General features: G+C 30.0%; 1 protein-coding gene across 3 annotated transcripts in view; it reads right to left on the minus strand.

Moving 5' to 3' along the window:
• The window catches only part of LOC136974407 (transcription elongation regulator 1-like), a 157,231-nt gene that overhangs the window by 85,314 nt on the left and 47,899 nt on the right, over positions 1-24,018 (minus strand). For 2 of the 3 annotated variants that reach the window (XM_067269277.1, XM_067269275.1), the window contains 4 exons: positions 20,853-21,091; positions 13,860-13,972; positions 13,610-13,755; positions 2,368-2,410 (listed from right to left, as the gene is read on the minus strand). In XM_067269277.1, the coding sequence (XP_067125378.1) occupies positions 2,368-2,410; positions 13,610-13,755; positions 13,860-13,972; positions 20,853-21,091 (541 nt within the window). The remainder of the gene's footprint in view (positions 1-2,367; positions 2,411-13,609; positions 13,756-13,859; positions 13,973-20,852; positions 21,092-24,018) is intronic. The other variant, XM_067269276.1, reaches the window with a different exon arrangement.

A 24,018-nucleotide genomic window follows, 5' to 3' on the forward strand; every position in this document is an offset into this window, starting at 1 on the left:
ACTTGTCTGAAATATGAAACTATCCTTTATTTAGTATATTTTTAATGAGAATTTATGCTGAAAGTAAACAAAAATTATATTCTACAATATGTATATATAAATGTCTAGATAGTTAGTAAAGCTATTAAAAGTGCAAGACATCCATGTGATTTTGAGATGCACCACATAACAAAAAATTTGTTAGGCTTTTTTAAATTACATTCAATCTGCATCCTCAGTAAAAAGGAAGAAAACAAAGTACATTTCTGACATCTGAAAAGTTTCTTTCTCTGGAGATGCAAATGGTTTCTTCATCTGGAGATGCTTTATGGTGATGATACTGTCGTTGAATTGACAGTTCATAAAGAGTTTAAAAAATTCAGAGCGAGTGATTTTAACTTAGATGATGATCCACACTGGGCCAACCTGATGCCATTGAAAATGACCAGATCAAAATGTTGACTTAAAATAACCCTCGTCATACAACACAAGAAATAAAAATATAGTAATCATCAAAAAGTACTGTATTTGACCATTTGAAAAAAGCTTTGTTATGTGACTCACTACAATATTTGGATACTACATGATTTTAGTGAAAAGAACTTATTGGTTCTGATCTCTGTGATTCACTTCTAAAACATAATCTGTTTCTGAAACAAATGGTAAAAGCTGACAAAAAATGGATAACCTATAATAATATTACTGAAAATGATTATGGAGCAAGAAAACTAAACCACTGTTATCTGCTCAAAAAGCCTATATTCCATTCAAAAAACGGTCATGCTATGTGTCTTGTGGGACTGGAAAGGAATTGTGTACTAGGAGCTTCTTCCACAAGACCAGTCAATCAATTCTGATATGTACTGTTTTCAACTAAACCAAATGAAAACAGCAATATCTAAGAAACATCTAGAACTGGCCAACAAAGAATGTTGTGCCCCATCATAAAAATACAAGACCGTACATTTCTTTGAAAATGTGACAAAAATTATCAAAATATGACTGAGATGTCTTACCTCACCCATCATATTAACCACTTTGCAATGTTGGATTATCACCTATCCATGCAAAATTCCCTTTATGATAAGACAGAAAATCTTGAGTCCTACAAATCTCATACAGCAGTTTTCCATACAAAAAAACAGTTAAGTTCTTTCAGGATGGAATTATGAAGCCTCCAAATAGATGGCAAGATACTTCTCTGCTCCTTATCGACACCGGGTATTATAACTATAACTTCAAAAAACAAACCTGTTACCGGTGTAAGATTTACACCGGTAACAGGTTCGTTTTTTGAAGTTATAGATGGCAAGATGTTATTAACAACAATGATGCATACATCACTGACTAAAGATAAAAGGTAATTAAGGAATAATTTTGTGACACAAAATCTTGCATCTTCTAGGGTAATTCTGCACCATGACACTGTGCAAATATAGTCAGTAAAGTATAATGCATCCTTTCTCTACAGCTTGTTAGCATTATTGTCAATTATACTGACACAATTTGTTATTTAGGTAAAATAATAATTCCTATAAGAGGACCAGATAAAAAGCTTAAGCTGATTAGGAAACAGTCGTAATTCAATTCTATTCAGAACTGTTGGCATATTAGATACACAAAAATAAAGGGCAAGTACAGAAGTATATGAAAAGAGTTTGGTATCATTAGCTTGATACAGAATACTGAAAATACAGAAAAACTCATTCACTATGCTGGAGCATTGCAAAGTTATTATTAAGGTCCAAGGTGGTCCTATGAAGTATTAGGATCTCATTCAACAAGAAATAATTGACTGTTCACATAATAATCAGTTATGTTTTTCAAGCCTACTTTTTCAAGCCATGAACCTTTTTCTTTGCTTCAATAACTGTGAATGGCAAGTTTTTGCAATAGTATTCATTTTTGTGAAATTGTAGTGTGAAATAACATTTACTTAAACTCAATATAACATTATATATAATAAATTGACCTATTTTTGTTTATTATTCTTGGTTTCTTCTCCCTGCTACATGTTATCATAAACTATGAACATAGCCTATGTATCTTCTTTGCAATATTCTGTTGAACACATCTGTTGAATATTTTTTAGTATATGTCATGGGTGATGCAATTTCTGTGGCCACTACTGTATATTCATTTATATAATATTGTAATTTAAACTCTAAATAAATTTTAAAATTTGCTCAACCTTCAAATTTATCATTTTAACTGTTAATCTAATATTTTGGATAATAAAGTGAAAGCATTTATTATTTTTCATATTTAATGAAGATTTGATAATAAATACATCAGTGAAAGTGTCCATAAAGTTTTGTTTCAACTTCAGATTTCACAATCTTGAAAAAATTATTTATTTATTCATTTATGTGGTATTAACTAACTTACCTCTTCTTCTTAGCTGGTGGTTCATCCTCATCTTTTTTTTCCACTAATAATTAAGAAATAAAAATAGTAATTAACACTGTTATAATAAATTTAAAAGTGTTAAATTTTTATAACTAAATACAAACGATATGTATTAGGTATAATAAAAACCCATATAAATGAGTATAATTTTTAGCTGTTAATAATAATAAAATTATTAATAAAAATACAGCAGACTCACTTTTAAGAGACCTTTTTGATTTAGCAACTCATCATGATATGACAATCATTACAAAACATCCTAGCTTTTTGCCGTAAGTGTAATGTATATTTTACTATAAATATACACTGTAAATGGTCTAAATTCTTTATGGAGACCTTTCAGCATATACTGAATCAACAAACATGGGAATTAAAACAAACTACTGTTGGATGACTCTATAATACAATCTATTCTCTTATCTACTTTCATAGAAGTTCTCATTACAATCAATTATGGCTACAAAAGTTTTGCTCTAGTTGCAACACATAAATAGAAAGCTAACCTTTCAACTATTCATTCCAAATAGATGACTGATAACTTGTCCCATGTACAGTACCTATTGTCAAATTACAGTATGTACGATACACAGCAATAAATGTTTAGGGTATCAAGTAGTAAGATACCTCGTTGATATCACCATGTATCAACGAAATATGAAAATTTGGTATCAAGTAGTAAAAACTCATTCAGCAAAAACATTTTCTGAATGAACTGTACCATAATACCTGTAAAAATTACTGTACATAAACATGAAAAACAGTTAATTTTTTCAAGGCATGATAATTCTAATAATAAAGTGCATGCACATTTGTAGAATATAGTAACCATTATTTGATTGTTATTTACTTAGTAAAAACAAATTTGTACTGATATCTTTTTTAACTTTAATCAATTTTTAAAATTACTCTAAATATACTATCAAAGAATGTTTTTATGTCCACATGAAATAAGATAACATAATCAGCATCTTCCTGCCAGAATTAGAAAATATTTAAAAAATTTGACGATGTCCATTTTCAACAGGTCACTATAAAGTGAGTCCACTGTATAATAATTACTGACTCCATCAAAAGTTCTTCAAAAAATTTATTATTATTTAAAACACACAGCAATGTACAAAACATCCTGAAGTATTTTTCAAATTATATATGTATGTTTCAGGTTCAAAAAGCAGATTCAGAGTTTAATTTATAAAAATCTTCAATTTAAGCATTTGCAACATTCTTCTTACTTCAAGTAATATTTTTTTACACAATATAAAATATATTATATTTTTTTAAAGTTCATATAAATTTAATTAATGTGGAGATTCATTTAAAGATTAATTTCTGAAGTGTAAAACTTCAGTGAAAAAATCATTTACATTATATAAAGTCAATCCACACAGTGGGTGTATAACCAAAATAATCGACTTACGTGAACCTTTAACCGTGGAAGGGGTTAAGAAAACGTTTGATTTCTAAGTGAGAATTCGTATTGCACGGCAGTTAAAGGTTCACGCAAATCAATTATTTTCAAATTCATAACAACCACTAAATATCAGTAAAATAGTCTACAGAAGTAATGTTTAATAATTATAATAAACAGTTCTAGTTCTTTTGAAAGTTAATGAAATAAATTTACAACTTGTAAATTGCATATTCAAGCTCAAAATATATTTTAAGTTTGAATTACAACAAACTTTGAAATTTTAATGTGTCTTTAATTCACAAATAAAATGAAATTATATTGCAATATTAAAGAAAATAATTTGTTATATTACATTATGACACATTAATAGTTAAAACCGCTAATATGTAATAGAACTCTTCTTTTAGTTTAAATATAAATTTCATTACTAAAAGAACTAAAGGCAAGTTACTGAAATCTCAAAAAATATTTTTATAATTACTAAATTTGCATTATTAATTTTTAACTACTACCCCAAATCTGTCAAATGTTCAGTTTGATCAGAATATGACTTTAACTAGTTTAATGCATGGTCATTAAAATTTTAAATCACATTCATACTGAACAAAATCTCTAAATATTTGTATAAATGCTAGTCATTTTTCTTAACTTTAAAAAATTCATTCATGAAAGGAATAAAGATCTTTGAATTTATTTTCAAATTTGAGAAATCAATTTATTGAAAATTCAGATTTTTATTCTAAATCAGTTTATAATTTTTATATATTACTTTTTGAATAACTCACTAAAGACAATATTCATTTCCATCCACTTTTGTGAATATCATGATTGATATTTTTAAAAGACTTCACTTTGGACAGAGCTAATTCACAAAGATGTTCATGCATTGTCTTGCATGAATAGGCACAAAAATAGCCTGTTGATCAATTCCTTTCTATTATATAAGTATAATTTTGCTATTGTCCATTAATTTCTTTTAAAATATACAGTAGGTGTCATTTACTGTAATTGCAAATATCATCATCAGTCATCTAACATTATAAGAAACAACATGTCCCAAAACATAAATTAAACAACATTATAAAACTTTCACTTGTTACAATCAGAAATTTCTCTAATACAATCATAATGTATGACTGCTTTAGATACTGACAACATACATTCCAATTAAAATAAAATAAAGGTCTGATGCTGAGACAGTTTGTCTTAAAAAGAAAATTTTTTTATATGAAATAAAAAAACTGTAAGACTAAAACTTATTAGCATTTAAAATTGTTTAATTCAACACGAAATCAGAAAATGAATCTAGAATTATAAGATATTGAGTATTGTCTTGTGTAAGAACACAGGCTAATGCAAATTATTTGATCAAAAAGAATGTACAGTACTTCGTACATGTGACAACTTCTAAATGACTACTCATTGGAAACTTAATGACAAAATCATAAATTGGAGCAACAGCAAACTTTACCTAAAATGGGCATTGGAACTCCCACTGTGTTACAATGCCCCCCACATAAAAAGATCAAAGGCTAATGACAACAGAGAGAGTTTGCCGATCCATCTCCTTATGCAAGTGTATTCCGGCCATGCTCCACCGCCATTTGCCAGACTGAAGCTGCTTATACCTATTGGACATTCGACCGATAACTGCCCCACCTAGGAACCTATTTTCCTCAACTCGGCAGAAACCTCTCCACCCATTCGTCGAGACGATCCACGACATCCCGACATCCATCGAGGTTCTACCAATAAAGGTATTTACCAACACACATCCAATTTTGTAAACTCTCTTTCACACAATCCTATATAGACTCTCCTATTAATAACTCATTCTTGTAGAAAAGCTATTTCATTTAATAAACTGTTAATTTTGTTAAAATGCATAGTGGAATGCATTATTTCCATATCTTCCTGTCTCTGTAACTTTCCTTCCTCCATCCACCCACATTCATCCCCATACATAGCTTTTACTTTTCTGTGTTCACCAAAAAACACAATGGTATCAGAAGCATAATAAGGGGTGCTTCTTGAATTCCACACTTGATATTCTTTATGCCACAAATAATGCACAAGTGAAACTTTATTAAAGTTCTTGCATATGAATAAAAACTTTTAATTATTAGCATACAATTTGGTAAAATTTTGTTAGCCTACCAATACTAATAAAAATTTTGTAACAAATTGTAATCAGGACAATTGTTTATGGACACACTATATTAATATTTAGCTAATATTCAATTGAAGTTTTTATTAAAAATACACATAAACAAAATTAAGCAAGATGTAATATTTGTAAATATATATAAAATCTAGGCTGAATAGTCAATAAAAAAATTTTAAGAAATAATAATGAATTCATTGGCAAAATTATAAGCTAACTGGCCATTTGTTAGTGTAAGCCAGTGATTCTCAACTTTTTTTCGTCACGGTACACTTTTAATAATTTAAAAATTTGTCGGCACACACAGTTACGTCGGTAAGTATCGCAGGACGTCATAACAGTGATTTTTAAACGAGGTTGGTTATTGTCTAAACGCTTTGGTAACTACCGCCAGTTATCGGCAAGACCGTTACAATTTCCAAATGTGCCCTAGGAAGGTAGAACCTATTGAACTACTTGTCTGACGTCACTTATGTACGGGTATTTGCAGTGGTGGCACATTTCAAAAATCTCGCGGCACAGTGGTTGAGAATCACTGGTGTAAGCTAATTGCCAAAACATTATTCCCAATATGGAAAAGAACCAATCTTTTCAAATCAACAACTTTTTGTTAGTTAGTCACATTTACTAGTGTCATAATTGTGTATTTGCATTTTATATGACAGAAGAAATTATTAAGATATACTGATTTAATATTATTAATTTTGATTTGATGTAGTATTGAGAGAAAGTATAATTTGAACAGCAAGTATCTTTATTAAATGTCTATTATGAATGTAAAGATGTTAAACTTATGTTTATGGTATAATATTTATAAATTAACGTATGTAAAATGTAATGTAATCTTTACATATTAGAATTTTTTAAAATTATCACTTATAAAGAATTCCTACTATGTATTATTTTCCTTGATTAAATTAGTTTTATCATATCATTAATTTTCAGATAGACATTATTTGTATATTCAACATTTTCTTAACATTAATCTTTAATCATAATAGTGAGTACTGAATAACAAGCACCAAATTAAGTACTGTACTCAGTATTCATTTCATTACTGCCTACTTTATAAATAGAATTTTATCAGCATTTCCTATTAGATGTTAATTATTTATTATGTAATGTGTAATTCACTTGTTCAAAATGTTATAATAAACCCAAATCATATTTCCTGTCATTATTTTTCCTCATTTTTAATACAGATTTTTTTAATGAAAGAGAATTCCTCTCAAAAATTACATTATCTATCGATAATGTAATTTTTGAGAGGAATTCTCTATTGACTATAAACTGAGACTACACCTTATTCAGAGTTAACTGTAACATTAAAATATTACTAAAAATATGAAACTAAATTAAAAAACTTATTATAAAACCAACTTTATTTAACTTTCTTACTACTAACATTTAACTTATAAAACTTATTTTATATGTTAATATATTATATTGACATATAAAATAAGTTATTTCATGCCTTTATACTTCTTTTAGAAATGTTAATTCATACATAAAATATTGGATTGATGCATTGACTTTGGCAATGAATGATCAAATGTGAATATGAAACACAGGAAATTCAATCAACTATGTACTCTCCTCCATTGTTAATTGCATTCTTCCAATGTTCAGGCAAGCAATCAAGTCATCACTTGAAAACTACCACAAGTTAATCTGTTAAAAAGTTATCCACTAAATTTCCAGTACAAATGTTGGAAGAGATCTCTTGCAAGGCATTCAAGGGGGAATGAAACATGAAAATTTGTACGGACCAAGTCTGATTTGCTATATGTAGCCTAGCATTATCATGAAGCAGTTTGTGGTGAATTACATCTATATTTCACCATACAAAACACTGTTCAGTATAGATGAAGATCAGGCTTAGGACAGTGTGTTGCCTGTCTATAGGTTCAGCCACTCTCTCTATTTTTTTACACTGTCATATTATAGGCACTAGTTCTCACTGCCTGTGACAGTGAAGAACAAGAACTGCTGATGATCACAAGCAATACTAGAAAAATAAAGCGGCACAAATGGCAACACACTAATTTTTTTTGGAGTCAGTGAGATTGTATAGCATCCATTCTTTCAGCATCAACATTTAAGTATAACAAGAACATGATGCTATGAAATGACATACTTTAATGCATAAACACAGATAATTCCACAGAAAGAAGTAATAAGAAATGATACAGCACAAACTTATACATCACCCCAATACAACATATGTTTATACGTGGTACGATCCAAAAGTTCGGAGAATGCAGTAATCTACGACAACAAAAGCATGTATTTGAAGTTACAGTATATGAAATGGATTCTACCAAACCATTTCTACGTGTTCAGGTTAATTTCACCCATGTCATGTGATTAAACAGCGAGCACTGCTGTTTTTTTCTGAAGATAGTTACCTTTGTCCTGCGACATAATCAAAGTGGAGTTTCAAGAACAACCTCCAACATTTCGACTTCACCGTGACCTTTCACCGTAGAATCACCGTACACCTTTCTTAGCAATTTTAAAATCTCCGTAGGTGTTTTACCTAAATGCTGACAAAATTTAATGTTGGAGGTTGTTCTTGAAACTCCACTTTGATTACGTCGCAGGACAAAGGTAACTATCTCCAGAAAAAAACAGCAGCGCTCGCGGTTTAATCACATGACATGGGTGAAATTAACCTGAACACGTAGAGGTGGTTTGGTAGAATCCATTTCATACACTGTAACTTCAAATACATGCTTTTGTTGTCGTAGATTACTGCATTCCCCAAACTTTTGGATCGTACCACGTAGAACATGTAGTAAACAATAATCAAAATATACTCTTACTCGTCTCATGGATGGTTGATATTCTGAGCACAACTAGTAATGAATATTTTTGAAAAGAAATATTCAGTACTTTAAATCATATGAGTTTGAAGTACAAAAGTTACTAATAATTGCTATCACAATTACTACACTAAATATTTTAAGTTTAAATACATTATAGTGGGGCCTCATACTTCAATTAATTCATTCCAAGAGGTCACTTGAACTCTGAATCATTCAAAGTTTGAATCAATTTTTCCCATTAGAAATAATGCAAAGTGAATAAATCCATAGTTTAGGATCTGCTAAACAATACCCATTTCTATACACTTAAAACAGCAAATTTACATAATTTAAGGTAAAAAAATAACACAATTAAATGTCCTAATGATAAATTTAAACACAAAAACAATAAATAAAATATAAAAATACTGTATAATAAAATAAAAATTTCATTTACTAGTAGCATACCCTCAACTTCTTAAACATGGTAGACAAACCTGCACATGTGCCATACTTTCATGATTTGCAATAAGTTCCTTTTTCATCTCAATCATCAATATCACAACCTTCCTCTTCAGCTTCATCACTTTCACACACTTCTTGGATGCCATGGTTAATAAGTTAAGGTTATATTGGGTTGAGCAGAAAGTTTTTGCATATTTTTAACAGCTGTCATTACTTAACCTATTCCCTGGTATTCCCGACATATCTCGGGTCGTGACCTAATGATCTTGACTGGTGGACCCGAGATATCTAGTTTCATCGTTGGAACATTTTTGAAACTAGATGTCGCTAGTTATAATTTTTATATTAAAACTAACTTCCAAAATATATATTTTTTTTGTTTTTACATTTATTAACATATCTATTTTGTCTGTGCAAAATAAAAAAAATAATTTCAAGCAATACAATAGCCACGATTGTTTTTTCAAAACGTAATTTTTGTTAGGCTTAACATCGACAAAAATTCAACATGGCGCAACACGCAACAGAAAAAAATTTCAGCATGGGATAGGTTAACATAGATATATGATTTAATTATACAGTTGTAAAATTTAACACATTATTCCTAATGTCAATCCCACTAAGACTCAAGCAATGATTTTTGCTAGGGATTTTGTGAGTGCGCTGGATCGGAGGCAACCGATACTCAGGATGAATAATGAAAGGATACAAGTAGTAAAGAATTTAAAGTATTTGGGCGTCGTCATAGATAGGCGATTGTGTTGGAATGATCATATTAAAGCTTTGAAAGTTAAAAGTAATGTTATTTTTAACAAGTTGGCCCAGGTTGCTAATGGCATCTGGGGCCTGAATGTTGAGGCAATGGGTACTGTCTATGATTGCATGTTTATTCCAATTCTGACCTATGCGGCATCGGTTTGGAGTGAGAAAGTCCAAAATTGTATGCAGAAAAGGCATCTTAGGCAGGCCCAGAGGACCGCTTTGTTGAAGCTTACTAGATGTTATCGGACTACCTCGACTGAGGGTCTTATGGTTTTGGCTGTGAAAGCCCCTTAGAACTGGTAATTGAGGAAAGGGCTAAGCGTTATTGGTTGAAGGTTCGCGATGATACGAATCTAGTGGGAACAGATTTCAATATTGAGAAGTATGAGAGGATGGTTCCGATGAAGGATATGCCTCACCCTGCAACGTTATTCAGGGTTAGTGTGACGAGACATTTAAGGATCATTACTGAAATATATACAGACGGGTCTAAGTCTGAAGCTGGAACAGGTGCCGCGTTTGTGGTGTATGAATGGAATAACGAAATATATCATGAAAGGTTCCGGTTGGAAAAATACTGTTCGAGTTACCAGGCAGAGTTGTTGGCAATAAGTAAGGCCATCGAATGGTGTGTTGCAAATGACAGGACTGAGCAGGTTTGCATTCTCATGGATAGTATGAGTGTGCTTCAGGCACTGCTAAGTCAGAAATCAAGTGATCACCAAGTTTATTCGATTAAAAAGTTTTTGAAAGACAATGGGGTCCTTGACCGCATTGAGTTTAAATGGGTTCATGCCCATATTGGAATTTATGGAAATGAGAGGGCCGATTGTTTGGCCAAGGAAGCGGCGGAGAATGACCAAGTGGTCTTTGACATAATTCCCGTTTGCTGGGGAAAGAGGTGTTTAAAAATGAACAGTATACGGAGGTGGCAAGAGCTCTGGACAGAGAGCACCAAAGGTAGGAGAATCTACGAACTCCTTCCGAATATTGAAGAAAGGCTTATGCACTTAAACTGGTTTACGCTTGGTCGGGAAACCATGGTTTATCTCTCTGGGCATGATGGCCTGGGGATTTATAAAAGGCGTTTTAGCCTTAGTGAGCAGACTGAGTGTATGTGTGGTCAGGCAGATAAAGATATACATCACCTTGTGTTTGAATGTGTAAAATGGCAGTATACCAGGAAACAACTGGAACTCATTGTCTTGGAGGAGGGGCTGAATTGGCCTTGTGGCTTCTATCAGCTCATAAGGAATGAACATTGTTTCAAGGCATTGTCAGAGTTCTTCAGAAAGATTTATAAGAGCAAGAACGCTCGAATGTTATTATCTTTTCCTGGGCGAGTTGCCCAGTAGTTTGTTATTTATTTTCTAAGTTGTTTAATGTTACATTGTGTTCTTGATACTAAGTATTAAAGTTTCATTCATCCCTGTTATGCTTTGTGGTGCAGGGAGCTCTGATCCCGATACGGGAAATGATGACCCTCTATTCCTAATGTAAGATTGTATTGTTTGTTTAGAAGCTTCTTTACACTTCACATTTGTTTGAATACTTGTCAAGTCAGGATGTCTTCAAATAAAATGCATATCGTGTATATTATGCAGTTTCAAAGGACATAATGCTGAACAAACAGAGGAAAATAATTTATAATGTGTATGGGGAAATTTGTAATAAAATGAACAGCATACACAATTTTCCAGTAAGAGAGTTTGTGAAACAAACATTTTTGGTTTATTTTATAAACCTGCTTCGGGTTTCAAATTATATAATTCAAATTTTCAAATGGAAATGTTTCAAATATTCAATGACATTATTTATGAAATTTTTTTAAAATATTGTAATTATGTATACATAAATATGTTTGAAACATTCCAATTTGGAATTTCAAATTATGTAATTTAAAACCCAAATTTTATAAAATAATCCAAAAACATTTGTTCCACAAGCTCTCTTACTGGAAAATTGTATATGGTATTCATTTTATTACAAGTTATCTACTCCAGTTTTAATTTTGGACTTTAGCATGTATGGGGAAAGATGCTCCTAAACTTTGAATGTGTCAAATGTAGTTAAGAAGTTTTACTGTTCAGGAAATTTTGAACTAAAAGATACAAATGTATAGAGCAACCAAAAGTAGTCAACAAAGAAAAGTTTCAGGAAGAAGTTGTTAAAAACTAACAAATAACATACAATAAATATAACCAAACATGCCAAAAATATACTGAAAAACATCAAAACTTACAACGTAGTGCGAGATTAGGAGACAACTTGGGCATGCAACAGATTGTGTTTATACTTCAAGTGCATTTTTTTCACTTTGAAGCACCATTTGAACTTCAAAGCAAATTTCTGCCAAATTTTTCATCTGAACTCTGAAGTGTTTGAAATATGAAGTACCACTATATTTTAGTGTTGAGTTTATCTCAGGGTATTAATTTGATAAATTCTTTAACATTCAATTCAGCACATGTTAAGCTATCTTTGAATATTAGTCATTTTATTCTAATAAAATCATTAACATTAGTAAAATCAATAGATTACCAGATGCATTTGAAAAATAAGTCCCAATTGCACATATAGTCTGTGCAGATGACTTGAGTTTCATCAGTATACTGCTAACTTAAAAGGCAATAAAGAAATATAAGACAGATACTGTAGATTTTCCACTTTTATCAGGCATTTGTATAAGATAATAGGCAAAAAATAAAAATTTTATCTGCTGTGAGTTAAGATCAGTCATCAAGTTTTTGAATGATAGTGTTTTGCTGAGTGAATAACTGTCATGAAGCATCAACATAAAATGACAGATATTGTAGAATCTTGAAAAAATTATAAAAGACTATTCAAAATAAATAGCAAAAATGATGAGGCCAAACATTGCATTTCTTTCAGTACAATGTCACACACAATGCTTGAACTGGTAGCTAGAGAAATTCTGATGGGAAACTTTCTTACACTAACCTTGTAGTTCAAATCTTACACTGTCCAACTTTTATCTGTTTCTGCATTTAAAGACATTTTTAGTGGTACAATAATTTGATAAGAATAAAGAGATGATAGCAGCTATATCAGCTTAAGTTAAAAGTCTAGCAGCATACTTTTTGATGAGAGGATAAAAAGCAACAATAAAAGTGTTTTGACTCTGGAGGTGCCTACGTTCACAAGAAAAGAATGTTGAAAATATTTTCTTTTTTTTTTTTTGGTCATTCAGAATTTAATTTCAAAATACACCTTGTACTTTAAATAAGAACACTTATTTATATTAAGTTTGTAATCACAAGTTTGTTTCATCTCTGATGATGGAAAGAGCAATATAAAGTATTATTCATAATAAACAAACAATAAATTCATCGTAAAGATAAAACGAATGATGGAGTGACCATGATGTTCAATACAACATTTTCATGTTTTTAATATATAGTATTTTATTAAAGTATGTTAAAAATGTAGAAATAATTTTAAAATAAAAATTTTCAAAATATTAGTAAATTTTCAATATAATAGAATCCAAAAAGCAATTAAATATAGCTAAAAACTGAATAGTCCTAGATGGTTACCCAAACTAATTATAAAGAAAATTTATAAAATCTAATTTTATTTAATAATTATTACTTTTAACATCTGGCTGTTGAGGTGGTGTTTGAACCATTTTATCCACATCATTGCGCATCTTCAACTCTTCGGGCTTTTCCCACACCGATGTCCTTGTGCTTGGATTGAAAAAGAAAACTCTGTTGTCACCAGTCCACACAACACACCTAAAATATTTTAAAAATTTAAATACATATTTAATGAAAGCAAATTTAAGTATTTTCAAAAATAAAAAAAAAATATGTAATTCAAATATAAAAAAATATAATACCAAGGAGTCCCAGGAACAGGTGTGCTAGATATTGGACGAGATCTATCCAATGGTTTTTCTTGTTCGATAGGTTTCTCTATTTCTTTCACAACTTCTGATTCTTCCTCTCTCTGCTAACAATATATTCAAATTAAAAAATTCTATCATAGAAAAATATATAATACTTCAGTTAATAGAACTGATTAAAACTAACTATTAAAAAATATAATTATTACATTCAAAAATTATATTCAATACACACACAGAAAATTGTATTATTGATTCAAACTAATATAGCATAAGATTTGGATTAAATAAGTGCAGTTAACTATTAATCTCATAAAACAATTTTAACACAGATATACTTTACAAAAATCAATTAAAAATAAGAAAATGAACATTTGAAAAATAAATTTGAATATATGTTTAATTATTTTTTTTCTATTTTTGAACTGTAATGTATTAAAAATATCCCAATGTTCTTTTTGTAAAAAGTTTAAAGTTAATAGAATTTATAAAAATCTGAGTACATACAATTGAAATTTTACAAAATAATTACAATTAAACTCAGTTATAACCAGCATTAGAGGACCAGAAAGATTCCCTCATTATAACCATCACTCATTACATTCATGAAGAGTAGTGATGTAACTAGGGGAAGAATGGGTGGCTGTTTCAGACACAAACACATGGAGCACCCCATGAAAAATAAAATTTGTAACTATGCTATCAATAATTAGTAAAATCCATCTTTTAATTTTTAATTTTAAATAAGTTGATTAAAAAAAATATGTAATTACATTATCTTGTATTTTTATTAGTAACTATATAAATTACAACATAATTAATATTAAACAATTTATTTTTTCATAATTAAAGATATACTACTAATTAATAATATGCCTGACTCTTTTTATCTATAAATCTCAAAATTGATGTTTGCTTTATTTCTTCATAATGTCAATACTGTTGAAGATGACAAAGAAAATTTTCTACATGCTTTGATGTTTTCAACACCACATTGTAACTCACAAATAATTCCTACTTTTTCATAAACCGGAAGACATTTTCTTTTCTTTATTGAGGGGTTCATTTCTAACTAAAAGGGTTCATTTCTAACTAGAGTACACAGAAATTTTACAATTGCAGTGATGATTAGGTAAATTAGCACAGTAGAGATGGAAGCTAGTTAAGAAAAAGGAGTGATCTACGAAAAAAAAATTAAGTAATAAATAGGCCTCTATTCCATCCAGTGGTCATAAAACTAAGTAATCCTTTCAGTTATATCTCCTCCGAGAATTCGGTACTGCATTTCCTACTACTCGAACAATTAAGAATGTTAACATGTTTGCATAGCTACCAAAAATTTTCTCAGTATATCTGTGAAGTATGCTTGTCACAACTATGAGAAAGTGTACACAAATACATGTAAATTAAAACTATCATCAACATTTTGCTCATTATAACTGTGAATTCGTTACTTCTATGTTTATTATAACCAAATTTGACTGTACACACACACACACACACACACACACACACACACACACACACACACTATATATATAAAATATGACCTGTATTTAATCTACAAGAATTTGATACAATAAGCATCAAACGATATTTATGAGAACAAAATATTCTAATCATTAATCCAACAAGATTAAAATTTCCACATGAACCAATCAATGGTTCATAGCTTACAGTCTCTATTTCCTTTGTTTCATTCACATTTTATCTTCATTCTCAAACCAATAAGTGCCATCACTCACCTTCAACTGGTAACAACTAACTTGCTTCCTTAAAATCTTTTTTTTTTTCTATCAGTGATTATAATTTCAATAATTAAGAAATTATTTTATTTTACTCTATTTTACTTGTTTTTTGTTTACTTATTATCTTAATTAGGTTTTGTTTCCTAAACATTAAAAACAGAATTTCCTCTGATAACATAAATTTGTTTTCTTATGTTGTATTTATTTACAACATTTCATATTAGCTTTTTTTTTATATTAGTGAATAATGTAATTAACATTTTCATTTTATTTCATTCTTAGAATTATTAGTCAATAAGTAAATGTGACTTAGCACTTTATTATTATTTGGAGAACATGGGAAGGGACTGAGTTAAGACAGAATTATGTACAAATTTTGATCATTAGAATTTTCCATCATTTATTAGCTTTTGATTTATGATGATTTTAAAGAACAAAACACACTTGTAAATTTGGGTCACACTATATAACATTTTACTTTATATTGTGACTTGATGCATTAACCAAAATGACTATAAACTAATAATATTTATTTATTTTTGCATATCTTTCCATTTACTAATAGTGGATCCCTTACATCAAATGGTCTCCAAGCTTTAAGTAATAAATTTGCCCTATTAAATTTTCAAACAAATTCTTTGTTACGTTTCTGATTCAGTTTTACTGTTAAAAGTCTGTATTCATAATATAACACTCATGGTGGATGGCCATGAGTGTTATATTAAGGTGGCAGCCTATCGCTCTGGGAGACTCGGGATCAAATCCAGACAGGTCAAAAAATCCCGGGACTTTTTCAGGGGGCGATCCGTTCGGTTATGTTGGGCCCTGTCCCTCCCAACTGGCTGCCCCATTGTGGGCCTGGCTGAACCCATAATGGGCTTGCTAAAAAAAGCCTTCTTAGTGCTCATAGGGTGGAAAGCATTAAAAAAAAAACATCATCATCATTCATGAATTTGAACAAAATTCTCATTTGGATTACTATTAACTCAAGGGAGTTAGCAAAGTTCTAATTTGGGAATCTCCTAGTTGCTATGTCTAGCCTTGTTGGTCAAGAGAAGTATCAATGTAGTATACTATGTGAGTGTAATTGAAACATTGTAAATAGTTTATATTAAACAGTTGTTTTTGTTCTATCAAACAGTAAATTTTTCATTTAAATTAATATTTCTTTTACATGGCAATTTGATGAATAAAGCTGTGACAAATTTTAACAGACACTCAATGCAATTTCTTAACCCATCTTTTATTGGCATTTTTGTGTTTTATTTTATAATTTTTTATATGTTGTCACTTTCAATAGTTTCGACAATGACTTCAACTCTCTAGAGCAGTGTTCCACAACCTTTTTCAACTTGCAGCATACCCATGACTCAACACAGTGCACCAAAATGTTATTCCCCTCAACAACGTATGATATGATACTATTATAGAATTACATAATGCCACTGGCCTATTATTATTAAACAGACATCAACACCTGCAAGCAAATTTATTTTACATTTAATTTCTTAAATACATAAAAATGTGTGGCTTGTAATAAACAATAAACAATCATCATCTTATTTCATCAGTGCTGCAGCAGAGAATGAAATATAAGCATAAGAAACACAGCAACTGTGATAAAAAAAAATACAAATAAAACTTGACAATTAATAAAATATGTAAAAGTTCACATCACACCTTTCACCTTGTGACGGTGGAACACTGCTCTAAAACCATCTAACATTACGAAAATTAATTTGTCCGTATAAATTAGTTAACTGCACAGCATTACTATCTAAACTGTACAGTTAGCCAATTTATAGTGTTTGTTTCCTGGCATAACATTATGCATATAAAACATATTTTGTGCATATTACATAAAAAAATTAAAAGTATAAATTAGTGATGAAATGATTAATTGGAATCAGGAATTGAAAAAATTGGGCATTTTCTGGTAATCAGAATTGGAATCAAGCAAATCTCGTCACAATTTTCAATTCCTCCATATTTAATAAAAAAATTAATTATTTGTTTCAGTTGAAGATTAAAAATTTTTATAATTACAATATTAACAATTAAGTTTTAGTTTAAGTTATTGGAAACTTTCATGTCAACAAAGCAGAAAGTACACAATGCTCCATACATGAGATGGTATCTGCCATGGCAGACTTTTCTTTCGTGTAATCAGAGTAATGAGAGATTGCACTTAGCTGGTACTAGGTACTAATTGTTCCCATTTTAGGGAAGATAGAGTAACATGGTTGCACCCTGGTAGGTACTGGGTCAGCTTGAGCAGCAATTTCAAATTGAGGCTGGGGTTGACAAAAATATTTAAGTGTCAGTAAAACAGTTTAAAATATATTTCAATATATACTCAGATTCTTGAAATACTATGACACACATACATTATGTCTCTGAGAACCAATATTTATTGTTTTACAAATGTTTTCAACCTGATCTACAGGCCATCGTCAGGTATTTTTAATTCTTTGAAAAGAGGGTTCAGTTGTTGAATAGAATAAGACTAGGATTGTTAGAGTGGTGCACTCACCATCTTTAGCAATGACTGTAGAAAAGTTTGAAATATATAGATCCAGCCTTACTGGAAAATGTTTAAACCAAAAAAAAGCCACAGGATTACCATTGACATGGAAATATATGATCGAAAATAACGCAGTAAAATATAATATGTAATGTGCACTCTGTTGATATAATTATGGATACTGTGTTGGTATATTTGTATTTTATTTTATTTTATTTCATGTATTTTAATTAGTTCAATTTAACATATTTATACTATTTGTTACATTTCCAATATATATGATATTTCAAAAAGATGTTTGAAACAGTTATAAAAAATTTGAATTTCTTTTCACATAATCGTTTGAACCTGGAACCAATACAAAAAACGTTCCAGAGAATTCAAAATACCTGACGATGGCCTGTAGATCAGGTTGAAAACGTTTGTAAAATAATAAATATTGGTTCTCAGAGACATAAGGTGTGTCTGTGTCATAGTTTAAAATATAAACAAAATTATATTTTAATAAAAAAATATTATATAAAATTATTTTTTAATGTTGTATTTAGTATGTTTACTTATAACAATAAAATGCTTGAACAACATCTTAAATGCTTTTTTCAGTAACACTTTTAATTGATTTAAACAAATGTTTTTGACCGCTTTTCATGCATCTGTCAGGTTTAACAAGATTTGAACTGTTTAAGACAGTTCAAATCTTCAACAGTTGTTGAAACAAGCATTTAAGGTGTTGTTCAAGCTAAATTAGTTTCAGCCTATATAGAAGTGTTTTTAGTGACAAAATGACTTTCTCATTATAACTATAAAAGTTTTGGTTAATGTTACCCTAGGTTCCGAGATGGCAACGGGGGAAATTTTTCCCTATGTTGGAGACTGCGACGGGGAAAAAATTTTTCCCTCGATTCAAGATGGCCGCGTTTCCGGCCGCCATCTTGAATTTCTCTGCAGACTCTGCGGACGTTAACCGAAAAAAAAAAAAAAAAAAAAGATTTTTTTACTCACTTTTCGATGGTGGTTGCCTACCTTTTCCTACTTTTTTTCCCCTTTCCGATCCATTCTTTTTTCGGTTTTGCCAGCTTGGATACTTTCCTTTTCTCTTGGTGCGGCTCTTTTCTTCCCTGTTCTGTTTGATTCGGCTGCTCTTTTATTGGTCGATTGGCGTTTCCCTGTGTTCGATTTATTACTACTTGGTCATATAAACGACAGAATGCAACCCCAAGAAATGTGGCCAAATTTACTTTTAAATGTTCCTTCAAAGGCAGAAGTCTTCGTTCCGCACTTACTACATCGCAAGAAACAGCTTTCTCTATTACTCCGATGATATAATTTGCATTTAGAATCACACGGAATGCAAACGGACTCGGTCGGCTGTATGCCTAATTTTACAGCAAATTTCGGAAATTTCAATGCGTTATTGATATGGGGAGGCAAACTTAGCTCCAAAAAGTCGTCTTCCATTGACTTGTAGAAATGACGGGTGGTGCAACTCGACCGAAATTCGTCGTTGAAACTCAAATCGGCAAAACTACTCATTATCGAATAATCGGCAATAAACTAAACGCGGGGAGGTGGTGAGGGAAAAAAATGAAATATTGTAACCAGAAAAAAACCACAGCAATTATTCCAATATGCAATTTGTCGCAACACTGCAGTAAACGATTCCAACTGGAAACTAGTCGATTTGCATAAAATTGCATTGAAATGAACAGAAATCATGTCACAGATCGAGCATTTGCATATTCGTTCGTAACACCACTACGAATTTCCCGCCGATATTACTCTCGCACGACGTCACGAAAAGGCTCCCTCTACCGTCGCAAATTTACACACGACCGTCACCGTTTCGAGGTTAGAGGATACTCGGCAACGTCAAACTCGGGGTTGAAACCGAACAGGGAAAACTCAACGGCGTCGACGTCACGACTCTAGGGAAAAAATTTTTCCCCGCCGCAGTCGCCAAGATAGGGAAAAATTCCCACCGCCGCCATCTCGGAACCTAAGGTAACATTAACCAAAGTTTTTGTTATGATTCACAGATGCTGCAGTATGTTAAATTTTCAAATGCAATTCTAAGTAAAATTAATTGTTCACACTGTTTTGAGTTTTAAAAACTGATTTTTCAAGATGAGTCCATCTAGATATTCAACTGATTCTTCCTTTCCTCCAAAGAAAAGATGATGCAATTGCACATTTAGGAAAACCTAGCTCAAGTAAAAGAATTCAAAACTTAGTTAATTCATGATGATGATGATATCTGTTCAGTGCACATTGCATCATTGCTGAACGTCATTTAATGTTAAAACCTTAGATGACATGATGAGATAGTTCTTTGAGTAATACAGAATTAGCCATAATTTCTTTGAGGATAGTGTTGCAATATTAACTTTATCTGAAATAAGATTACAAATTTATTTTGTAGTACACAATAAAAGAATGCATATCTGCATATAAATGGAGAATTTCCAGATTTATTTCAAAAGACTGATTCTAGATTTTCCATTCTTAAGCTTGATGTTTATTACTTAATGAATGTACCATGTTCATAATTTAAATCATTACTTTTTCTAAAGTAAAATAAACCTTAGAAAGTATTCAAAAGAATCAGAATCAAGAGTTGTCGGGAGAAAATGAAATCGAGAGAAATCTTGATATTGTCCCATCACTATATAGTATAAATGATATATAAATTTTCATAAATATTAAAAATTATAATACCTCTTTTTTAATTGATTCATTTGGAATACTTTCTTCTGCTTCCATTGTAAGATTTTCCTCTTTCTCTTCTGTTTTTTCTTCATCATTTGATTCAGCTTTTTCTTCTTTTATTTCCACCTGATTAGAAGTTCCATTAGCAACTGGAACACTTACTGATGCTTGAGATATATTATTTGTTCCATTACTTTCTACATTTATAGTTTCAGTACTTTCAGCTGAAGCAAGATTAGAAGTAGCATCTAATTGAAAATTAATAAATAAAATTAATTATGATTAAATATTATTAATAGGAAAATCCAAACTTGAAATTAGTTATAATGAACTACAGTAGTGTCCAGAGATTTATGTACAGTGTAAAAATTTTGGTTTTAATCTGTTCAAAAGTAAAAATAGGTAAAGGAAATGCAAATTTATTACATTATATCTTATCTATAGGTTTGGTATAACTGAAAATTTGATAAAAAGTAAATCCATGAAAATTAGAAAAATTAGAGCTTTAGAATAGTTGAAATCAATAAATAAATACATTAAAACAATCAAGTAACACAAATAAATAAATAAACTTTTCAATGATTGTTTGATTCTATTTTTAAAATTTCTAACAGAAACCAAAATCTTTAATACTAATCTGAATATTCTTACTTTTTCAATTATTATAAAATCTTCATATTTGAATCTTCACTTAATTATTTATAATTAATTATGACAATAAATAAAATAGTTTTATCACAACACTGTAACAATATTTTTAAATTTTCAATTTATTAAAAGTTTAAAATACAATAAAAACTGATGTTGAAAGTGTAACACAAATATTTTCTATCATTTTCAGGGTAATTTCATACAACAAACACCAAAATGATTTTTTTCTATAATTTTAACTATTTTTTTCTTTAGAAAACTGCACAAATGTAGAACAAATAAAATCATAGCTCAAATTATACTATAAACCAAACAACTAAATTATTTTAGACTATTTTAAAGCTACATATTATTAAACTGTATTACAAAATTTTGTACTAAAATATGGATAAGTTTTATATAAAAAAAAATTATTTTTTAACAGTATATAATGACATCTTCATTCAGAATTGTCAATTAATTATATTAAAATTTTGTTTTTAATTTGTGAATACTGTAAACTTAATTTCTAATCAATTCTTAAGCATTACAAATAATTATTGAAATTAGATAAGAAAATAATTCTATAGTTAATTCACTGTGTACATTTTCATCACTATGAAATGAAATTTAGAAACATTTTGTTAGTGGAATGCTGATTCCATAAACTTTTTCCTTATGAATTTAAATGAAATATTTTTACATTTATTATAATTCATCTCTCAATCTAAAATACTACTGAACTCGAATAAGAACTTTTTGTTCACAAATTTCACCTTAGCAAATGAAATGTTTTGAACATTTAGTGCTACAGAGAAATTAGAGAATTGGAATGCTTTAAAATATTTAATCCATCAGAAAGTTATATAAACTTCAATTACTAATATAAATATTTAAAAATAAAACAAATAGCTATAATAATCCAACAATTGCCTAAATATTTAGGCTATAATATGGCTATAAATCAAATAATTAATGCCAAATTTATTTGTATTAATTATTTGATTATAGCCATAGTATAGCCCAAATATTTAGGCGATCGTTGGATTATATTATTAACTCATCAGGCTTTGAGATGTGTATTATATGTAACAAATAGCTAGAATTTACAAACCATTTTTAGGCTATAATTTAATTAAAGTATAAAATTTGATACTAGTGGTAAACATGCAACCATCTTACAACTAACTAATAAATAATTTAGAAATATCTGAAACAAATATTCAACTTAGAGAAGAATTCAAATGTTTAATTCCTGAAAGTTGAGCAGATAGATTGCCAGTTAACATAACTGGCAATCTGTCCAGATAATATATCTGGACCTACAGTATTCAGATAGCATAATTTTAACTGCAGTAACTGTATATATTTCCAATTCATAAAAAATATGTCATATTTCCAATAGTTGTAATCTGCGGATTGTGACTAAAATCAAACATGTCTTGCAAACAACTCTCAAATTATTAAAATATAAATTTGGCCTTTTGATATAAATGAAAGTCATATTTTTTTCTAGAGAAACAATCAGGAAAGCTGTATAAGAATATTTTAAGTAATGTCAATTAATTAATTTTTTACTGTTGTTAAAATATTAATATAATCCAAGTAGTTTCCTACAATCAATTTAGATACATTACTAAGAAAAATTTCTTGGATAAAAATATATACTAACTTCAAATAATTGATATATTTTACTTAATTATAACAGAAAAATAAGTTAGCATCAAAAGTTAAATTCTTCAAACCTACTGATGACGATATTATAATTTATAATTAAGCATATCAAACATTGTGAAGCCCAATATGTATACAGAAACATCACCGAACTATCGCCTAAATAATCAGGCTATAACTCTGCTAATTTAATAATTAATACTAAGTAATTTGTTACTAGAGGTAGATGTTAGGTGCCATCTCTTAACTAAATTAATAATTATAATTTTAATAATTTAATTACTAATTTAGAACCATCTGGAAGAAAATAACTGACCCGAGAAGAGGCTTAAACCTGAAACCGCCGCTTACGTGCAGTGTTTTGCCAGTTACCACCTGGACCCTGAGCAAGCCTTTGCTTCCTGACATATTTAAATTTTAGATATAACCTTATGCAGTTAATCACAGTGCAGGCTGGGGACAACTCCTATGCCCACAGCTTAAATACGGCACTCACAAGGCGTGTATGTATGTATGTATGTATGTATGTATGAATATATATACACACACACACACACACACACACCACACACACACACCTTGTGAGTGCCATACATACATATCAAGCTTTGCAATATTTAATATACTTTATATATATATATACACAAAGCCCTATATGTATATAGAAACATCATCAAACGATTGCCTAACTGGGGACAACAACTCTTACACAGATACATAGGCCATGGGTGTAGGAGTCATCTCCAGCCTGCACCACGATTAACCGCTTAAGGTTATATCTAAAATTTAATTACATCCGGAAGCAAAAGCTTGCTCAAGGTCCAGGTGGCACAATTGGCAAAGCACTGTATGGCAAGCGAGGTTGTGGGTT

The sequence above is a fragment of the Centruroides vittatus genome, unplaced genomic scaffold (assembly GCF_030686945.1).
Source record: "Centruroides vittatus isolate TY-2023 unplaced genomic scaffold, ASM3068694v2 contig_349, whole genome shotgun sequence".
NCBI lineage: Eukaryota > Metazoa > Arthropoda > Arachnida > Scorpiones > Buthidae > Centruroides > Centruroides vittatus.